Source organism: Helianthus annuus, chromosome 15 (assembly GCF_002127325.2).
Source record: "Helianthus annuus cultivar XRQ/B chromosome 15, HanXRQr2.0-SUNRISE, whole genome shotgun sequence".
NCBI lineage: Eukaryota > Viridiplantae > Streptophyta > Magnoliopsida > Asterales > Asteraceae > Helianthus > Helianthus annuus.
In genome coordinates this window covers 69201048-69210844 of record NC_035447.2, presented here as the reverse complement: position 1 = coordinate 69210844, position 9797 = coordinate 69201048, and the positions used below count along the sequence as shown (strand labels likewise).

At 35.0% G+C, this 9797-nt stretch overlaps 1 protein-coding gene across 1 annotated transcript; it reads left to right on the top strand.

Annotated features, from left to right (window-relative positions):
- Window positions 1-8652: 8652 nt before the first annotated feature.
- On the top strand, window positions 8653-9159 carry LOC110880989 (cysteine-rich repeat secretory protein 38). Its single transcript, XM_022129389.1, has one exon. The coding sequence runs from the start codon at window positions 8653-8655 to the stop codon at window positions 9157-9159; it is 507 nt and encodes a 168-aa protein (XP_021985081.1).
- The last annotated feature ends 638 nt before the right edge of the window (window positions 9160-9797 follow it).

The following is a 9797-nucleotide window of genomic DNA, read 5'->3' as shown; positions in this document are numbered from 1 at the left end:
CCGAAATTTATTTAGAGGAAACTTGTGAGAGCTTGAAACATGAGGTTGAAAAGATTAAACAATACTGGTTAGAGTCCTGAACTTCTAGTAACTTTACAATAACATCATGCTTGTAATGTGAGAGGGATACTTATATACAAGTATATAAAGCGTCATTGGTGCGTCCACCGTACCTCTATTACATTGTTCGCATTTCGTTATGGTTGTCACTATCGGTTCTTACACATAATAAGTCTTACTGTGGTTTCCGTGCACTGAACTTCGTAATTATGTATGCATCCATAATTAGACAATTCCTTGCATAGTTCACACAGTCTATTTTATAATGTGTAGGGGGAAACCAAACAAACAAATCTTGTGATAAATGTGACTAGACCACCATAGGGTCCCTTTTATTAAATCAATAAATGATTTTAATAGACAACCAAGGGTCTTTTCATCTTATATCATCACATGACATTCTTAACCAGATTTTTGAATCAATCTTTTTGACTAGACCACTAAAAGGGTCTCTTATGAATCATGGAGTGGTACTATATAATCCAAGGGTCTTAACTTATTACATAGAAGCCCATTAAGGATTTAAGGTAGCACCTTTTTGAATATCCTACTACGAATCCCTCATATGAAGATATGAAAGATTCTACGCGGATTTAGATAACGAATATCCAGAGTATACAAAAACACAAAATGCATAATAGAAAACACAAGATGCATAAACACATAGTCATATAACCACAAAGATTGTTTAACTTGATTTGTTATCATTTTGTTAATTTGTTCTGCTAACTGTGCACATGAATTCAAAGCACACCAGGTATCCAATCAGTGGATTTTGATTGGTGCTTTAAATATATCTAAGAATCTAACTATAAAGATAGAAAGATCTTAAAGAGAAAATTCGATTTCGATTCTAAGGAACCGAAATGATCGAATTTTGGTACATAAGGAATCCAATTAAGGACTCTGATTTGTATGATAATCATCCACAAGGGTCTAATTGTGGAGATAAAAAGATCCCATATGGATTTTAGGAGTTGAAGATGTTTCGAAACCTTGCACTGGACGTGTTTAAGTCAAAACATGAAGTAAAATGCTTATGAGGTTGAGATGCTCAATATGCCATGGCAACATATGAAGCGGAATTTGAAAGTTAAGTCAATGTATGAGGATAAATATTTTTGAAACTATGCATGGGGTTCTTAAAAAAATGTGTTCAATGTTTTTGAAACCTTATGTATAATACTTTTGAAATCATAAAGTAGGTGTACTAGGTAAGTATATTTATAAAAATGTTTTAAAATCATGCGAGATGAATTTTGAAACTATGTATAAGGTTTTTGAAAACATGAATGATGCTTTTGAAATCGTGCACTTGATATATTACTTAAAATTTGTTTTCAAACTATATGAAATATTTTGGAATCATGAGGGTTATTTTTGAAAACATAGACAAAGCTCTATGCATTTGCCATGTTAAGTAAATACACTATATTAAAAATGTTTTCGAATTTACATATAGAACGTTTTGAAAACATATAGGTTGTTTTGAAAACTTATGTTATGCATGTTGAAGAAATCAGAACGTAATGGGTATGAGATTTGAAAATATCCTTGGTTATCTAACCAAGGATTCAAAGGCATAGAAACACGATTACTCATAATGTCACTTTATTTCCTGTACTTCGTTTCTTAGAATAAAACGAGTACTTAGAATTTACCAAGGAAATCATGAGTAAACGTAAAAATGGGAAAAATTTTCACAAAAGTAGTTTGCAAGGAACATAGTTCCTTAATGTAGGCATCATAGGGGAATGCCATACATACATGTAACTATACTTGTATATCAGAATTGCGAACAACAACTTTTATTTATGAACGGGACAGATTGTTTCACATTACAAGTAAATAGAAGAAACAGAAGCATAAGACAACAACAACTTCTAAACAGCCAACTGCTCATCCGTGGGTTGGATTTGCCTTAGCAAGCTTCGGGCATTTATTCACGAAATGACCCATCTTGCCACAGTTGTAGCACGATCCAGGCGGGAAGCGAGCTTGAGCAGGATTCGCTTGTGGTTGGGTAGCAGCAATGTTTATAGCAGCTTTGTTTTGGATAGCAAAGCGGCATATGTTAATCAGATGTCCCCACCGTCCACAGTAGGTACATTTGAAGCAGGGTAAGAGGTTTGAATGATGACGGTTGCATCGTTTGCACAAAGGAGCAGTTCCTTTGTATGGCTTCCTAGCAGGGGGTTGAGCTGGTTGGTTGGGGATGGCTTGACCATTGTGAGCGACCACGGCGAAGTTCTGAGAAGCCTTTTGCTTCTTTGACCTCTTAGGGGATCCAGTCTGTTCATCCATGGTCTTTGATTCCTTGATTGGTTTCTTGGCTGGTGGTGCAGGCTTGACTTCTGCTTCCTTTGGTGGCCCTTGAGTGGCTTCATTGTTGAGACGAGACATGGCAATGCCTAATTCAACAGTCTTCAGAATTACTTCGCCTATCCGCTGGGCAAATTTGGCAGTCTGCTCGGATATCTGCACATCATTGCGATGAAGAGACATTCTGGAGGAAATGAAGGATATAGGAGGAAACAAATGAAATGTTATCGGTAAATAAAACAAAATGACAACGCATAGAAATTGCGATCATTTGTTTGTTACCTAAGGCAAACAAATGAGATGGTGACTAATCAAAGTAAGCGGGTCATATTAATGTATCGCGAAGACATGCTTTAGCCTATAAGTGGACACTCACCCCAAGAGTTCCCACGTAAGAGTGACTGGTCCGATTATGTGGATTTGTACGAACACTCTAGCCTTAGACAGAAAACTCAGAGTACAGGCATCCACTCTTCCAGATTGCACGTGTTCACACTATAAGACCCAAAATTTGACGAGGTTTTGAAAATTCAAAGGGGTTCAAAACCATATAACAGAGGGTTCAAAACCTAGTAATCAATCATCCTAGAACAGATGATTAGTTTTCAAAGCGGTTTTGAAATTTATGTTCTTGTTGCGGTTGTCACTTAAGGATAGGTGACGGTGTTGTTTTATGTCTAAATGCAAGTAAACTCGCGTTAGGGTCCTAGGAAGGTTATAGACTAGGTCAAAGCATTACTAATAACCTAATTCCCTATAACCATGAGCTCTGATACCAACTTTTCTGTCACACCCCGACCACGTGGATCAACAAAATGTGGCGGAAACGTCGGGGAGTGTTGTAACAGAATTATTGTTTCATAACACATGGAAATTGAAATATTGTTTTATTGATTAAAAGAGTTACAATGTCTTGGCAAACAAAGAAATATAACATAAATAACTAGTCTTGCTTCTTTTATTGTCACTAAGGCCCAAGTCCGCCTAAGTGTATCTTGATAAATCCTATGCATCATATCCTGAAACACATGTGAAAATAGGTACGTCAGCATAAAAACGCCTGTGAGATACATAGGTTTTGTGAAAATAGAATTCATGACTTATGTTTAAGAAAATGTTTAGTCATGAACCTTGTAATTTGCTTTGTCTTGTAAATCATTTGAAAAGCAATAAGGTTAGATGATATGTATAAATAAGAGAATAATGTATGGTTAAATGAATAACCAAGTAGAATGAGTTTGTAAAAGATAAGTTGTTTTGTAAAACGATGTTTTGTGAAAGTATGTTATTTGTATAAAATGTTGTATGTCTAAATTGAAATGATTTAAATAACGCTACGATATGTAATACCATACAAACACTTATATATAGGAAGTACCAGCGGCGTATCCACCATGCTTGTATCATATTACACACGCCTCGTTACTTAAATCACTTACTCAAACCAAACCATCAAAGTAAAATGTTTATGTATAATCAAATGTCAAAATGTTTATGTGAAAACCATGTCTAATGTCTATGTCTAATGTTTATGTCTAATGTTTATGTCTAATGTAAATCATGAATTGTGTATGTAAATGTCAAAATGTTTATGTATGGTAAGTGAAATATATCAACTAAACCATATGTAAAATGCACAAAAACAAGATATTGAAGTAAAACATGGTTTAAATCAAAGTTATGTTTTGTGTAATAAATGCATGCTATACTGATACAAACATCTATGTGGTATTGTGAAAATGCATACATCCAAGCCTTGTGACTGTGGCGATAAACCCCTAAACGAATTTAAAGGTCTATCTTGTTATTATGTTTATCGAATTCGGTCATTCTTTCCAATCCAAACAAAACCCGAGATTTCAGGAATGGGAGTTGTCAAGTCCTATGGTACCATTACCTACTAACGAGCGGCGTAGCTAATGTTAATGAATGTACATTGTTTAATTTAAACAAACCAAATGTCATACCAAAATGTAAGCATGTGATGAATAAATGTACTAAGTATGCACACAATGGGCATACATAGCATAAAATGTAATGTAAAATGATGTACTAAGTACGCACACAATGGGCATACATAGCATAAAATGTAATGTAAGATGATGTACTAAGTACGCACACAACGGGCATACATAGCATAACATGTAATGTAAAATGATGTACTAAGTACGCACACAACGGGCATACATAGCATAAAATGTAATGTAAAACAATGTACTAAGTATGCACACAATGGGCATACATAGCATAAAAACAAGGAAATCATGTACTATAAGTGTACTATTGAACATAACAAGCATATGATATGAAAGCATGAAAAGCACGAAAGTAACAAGTAGGCACATGTGTTTCACCCCAAAAATATTTGGAAAATAGTAAAAGAGGGGTCTATGTACTCACTTGAGATTGCTTTAGAAGTCCTTGTGTAACAACCAAACAATGCTAGAGATCACGGATATCAAACGGCACCTAATATAGGTAACTACATTAATATACCGGATCTAAATCGGAGGATTTAGATAGAATGAAGGTTCGTAAACCAAACGAGTACGGAGACTCGTGTAATATGGTTTAACAAAGCCTACATACTACAATGAAACCTAACCTAAGTGCTTACGACCCATTACGACCCGTTTAGCTAGCTTATGCTACTTTAACGCGTCGTTCGCGTAAAACGCGTTGGGACCGCCTAACTAGCCCTATGATAAGTAAAATATTCCTTAACATGTCTAATATTGTTGCCAAATCAGTTTAGATATCAAAAGTTATGTAACATATGCTTAATATAAATTTTGGTGTAAAAGGGCATTTTGGTAATTTATCTAAGGCATATAAACTACATATCATACAACTACTTAAACGAAGCGACCATAAGGTATAACCTCGGAAGGTTATTCCCTATATACTATGGTCACCTAATGTGCTTGGTCGGATCCTAATCATCGACCAAACGGGTCGGGTTCGAAAGTATAAGCGATTGTTTAGATTGCTTACCTTACGACCCTATATAAGCACTAAACTAAAAGTGACGAGCTAAGCATGTTAGAACATGCTTAACTAAGTTTAGAAAACATGTTTGGTATCAAAACAAACGGTTTTGATACCTAAGAGTAGTTTGGTTACAAAATACGCAAGAATGCGCATGTTGGCCGAAACTACGACTCGTCACTGAGCCTAGATAACGTGGTAATCAGTAGGTGTAGTCATTAGGGACTATAACCATCGTGAACACGCTCACGTTATGAAGTCCAAACGAACTTCGTGTTGACCAAAAACTGGTCAACGCAGAAAGTCAAACAAAGCCTGACTTTCGGACTCGAAAAGCGAATAAAAGAACGAAAGAACACTTACGAAGGGTCCTCGAAAGCTAATCTTGATCCAGGAGCTCAGGTATGAAGCAATGGCATCAACTTAGAGCTTTTAGATCAGATTTGTGGGTTTAAAACAAAAATGGGGGGGGGGGGGGTATTTATAGGAGATGCAAGACCGTTAGGATCGTTTCTTGAATATCGTGCCTCGATCTAACCCGTACACTTGTCGCAATGTTGTGGTGGCTTATTTTGCCCCCACCATAGGGATTTGACAAGTGGCGTTGCCCTTTGGAGGTTTGAAAGGCTGTTGCAAGTGGATTAAAACATTGAATCTGGTCTGGGAGGCTGACGCGGCCCGTGTAAAGGATCACCCTAGGCTTACGCGGGCCGTCTGGGTGTCCTGATCCGAAAACAAGTTTCAGAAATGACAGTTTAGGTCCCTGTTGTGGTTTGGGGCCATTTCCGACATGTTAAGGCCCGTTAAGCCATCTTCAAGGCCCTAAAATGATGCTTAAACATTGAGGACATAAAACATGCTCAAAAATATGCCAGATGTCGGTTCGTTTGGCCGTACGATCGCGATGTTCGCTTAATTACGATGGAATGCGCATAAGCGCGAAAAACGATCCAAATGACGCAACGAATGGATTTTTCTCCTGCCAGTCACTAAGGCATAATATTAGGATGCTTACATAAATTTTGGATGTCCGGATGTATTCAGAACGTAAGTTATGCGCGAAAGTGCAAACTTATGCACTTTTTGACACTTTTAGTCCCTGAATGATCCAAAAGTTTATTTTAGCACACCGAACACCTCAAAGCCTATTTCTAAGCTATGTAAAGGATATTTAAGTTGTGTTTAACTTATGGTCATGTTCCGGAATGTCTGTTACAGTTCAAATTGGCATACTTTCGCAGTTTGTCAAATTTAGTCCCTGTAAGCAAATTAACTTGTTTTTGCCATACCAAAGCCTTCAAAACTTATTTTTAAGTTATGTAAAGGTTATTTAAGGTATGTTGAGTATATGTTGATGTTCCGGAGTATTTGTCGCATTAAACTGAGTATGTTTACGCACCAGATTGCGTATAATTCTCCAGAAGGCGATGTAGAGTTTAAAATTGAACAAAAGTCAAAACATGAAAAATGTAAAACATAACCAAACAAACATTGGGATCAAATAGCATTGTTTTATTGATAACTGAACTGTTTACAATGATTTCAAGCACAAATGTTACATCATATAAACATATGTAGAAACCGTTCAAATAAAAAATTGTAAAAAAATGTTTTTAACAATTCTTTTGAATGGTTTTTAAAACTTTTTTTTTATTTTTTAACTATATAAAACGGTTTCTACATGTGTTAATCTGCAAAAAATCCAAAAAAATCAGGTAAAAATTAATTTTTTTACATGTAAAAATGAACTATTTATAGGTTTTTACAGCGTATTGTTTATGAATTTTTTTGGATCGTAAAAAAGTTTTTGAGCAAAAAAAAGTAAAAAAAGTGCTGAGTGGATATTTAACAAAAAAAAATCATATGTTACATATGTAACAAAATGTTGTTGATATAAAGATGACGTTACACACCTGTTACATAAGAAATTTATTTATTTATTTAAAAAAATCCCTCCGGCGCTTTTTTGGTCTTTTTGGGCTAAAAACGTTTGGAAATATGCATATTAATGTATACTACGTTCGATGGGTTTTTTTATAAAAAATACTTTTGTTTAGATAGTGTAACACAAAGTTTTCTACCTTTTTCTCGTATAAGGCGGGTTTCCAAAATAAATATAGATGGGAAAATTGGGTGGGAACAATGAGGAAAATAGGGTAAATAGAAAGAATATTGAGATGGTGTTGATGTGATAAAGGAAGAAACATGGGAAAACAAGATAACTTCCTATGCTCTAAGTGAAGCGTGCACGAAGGTCTTAGAATTTGATGTGTATGTTATACATGTGAAATTGTTGGTTTGGGCCTAACTCAGCAAGTGTAGAGTACTCAAAACTCTATTTTAAAATGTGTTCCATTTAGAACAATAAATGATGATTATACGAGACACGTAACATATTTTAATGGTCTAACTCCAAAGAAATCATTATCATCATACTCAGTAAATCCCACGAATAGCAAAGCTAAGGTAAGGTCTGAGGAGGAATATACTTATTTATAACTAATTTTTGTGTATTAATAGATATAAATGCAATTTAATATGACGGTACAAGGAATAAAAAGTTCTCTTTAAACAAAAAAAAGTGAATGTTCATTTTTGTAACAAAATTACTAGTGAAAGTTGAATTTTCATAATATTTATAGTGGAATTATAAAGAAATGTAATCAAATTAAGATCCTCAATTTAATTATTAAATATTTGTTACCATTTTTATGGTTTAACACTTTAACTTGGTTGATGGTAGTACAACTCTACACAATTCAAACTCTATTTTATAACTATACACAATTCAAACTCTATTATAATGTAGTAAGTAGTATTTTGAGGTACTTTACTACTTACATTCAACAATAATATTTTAATTAACTAATCCGCAGAGCCGTCCTCGAAAACTCTTGAAAAAATTTAGGCATCGGGCGACGAAAAGAATTGGGCCCAAAATTATGGTTAAGGGTAAATGAATTACAAAAATAAAGACTTAGTGATGGAGGAAAGACTTGAACTTGAGACCTTTGCATTATTTTGAGATGGTTTTTTCCACTACACCACCAATACTCTTTTCATAATAAACGGATAAATACACTAAATATATAATTTAATAAATATATACAAGCTTATAAAGACTTTTCGGGCCCTTTGAAATTTTGAGCCTCGGGCGTCGGCACGGGTTTGTCGGGCCCAGAGCCGGCCCTATCAGAATTGTGTACAACTCTATTTTAAAATCACGTTTCATTTTACAACATTCACTTTTGGCTTATAAAAACACAACCTTCCACAAATACGATGAAGAAACAAATGAAAATGAAAACCATCACTTTACTTTTGCATCTTCTACAAATAATCCTCAATGTTGCTAACTTCACCATGGCTGAACCAATCTATAGCGAAATCTTCCTATGCAGGAAAGACTCCGGCACTTATGAACCCAACAGCCTCTACAAAACAAACCTCATGTCTGCACTCAAGAGCTTACCCGCTTTAACCTCTAAATCCATTGGCGTTAAACCAAATCAAGTTACCGCTATAGCACTTTGTGCGGGCTATTTAAATCCCCAAGACTGCAAGTCTTGCGTAGACAAAACAATCCCACTGCTTCTACAGAAGTGTCCAAACCAGAAGGGAGCCGCGGCATGGATGATGAAATGTATGGTGAAATACGGGGAATATGTTGCAAATAATTACAATGTTTGGTTTGTTGCCAATGAAGTTAGTGGCACAAAAACTAAGGATGTTGTTGGGCTACAAAATGCCCTGTCTAGTTTGGGAGATACGTTATTGCTAGGATTATAGAAGGGGCAAACAACGGGATACGGTTTTAATAATCAACGTTATGGAAGTCAAACACTGTACATGGTTATGCAATGTACTGGTGATATATTACCTAATGATTGTACTAAATGTTTACATCATATATCTGGAGAGATTAAACGTTGTTGTAGTGATGCAATAGCTGCAGCAATATTAACTCCCAACTGTTATATGAGGTATGCACATAGTGATTTCCGAGTTCTATAACATCATCCCCACATTCGCGCTTCACTTCATGCAAGTACCAATTCCGATACCATTTAATATTAAACATGTTTGATAACAAAAAGCATGTAAGTTAGAACTTATAATCGAGCACCTTTTTTTTTAATTTCTGTAAACATCCTATATTTCTAAAAGTTTCTTCATCGATGTTAAAAACTTTTGAAGTTTGAATAAATGTATTAGTGTATATAGATTATTCATGTGTATACAGTTGCGTTAGTTTTGTATGTGTGCTTAGAGTTTGTTATGGTAGTTAGCATCTAGATTCATCCTCTATATATATATACAGAGGATATTTCATTGTATTACTCACTTGATTCATGATTGATATGAGAGCTCTTTACTTTCTTCATGGTATCAGAGCTATGCTCTCCTTTCTGTTAATTTTCCGGTGA

Bases quoted from the DNA above. Each gene is read 5' to 3' on its own strand.
- LOC110880989 (XM_022129389.1), top strand. From the start codon at position 8,653: ATGAAGAAACAAATGAAAATGAAAACCATCACTTTACTTTTGCATCTT.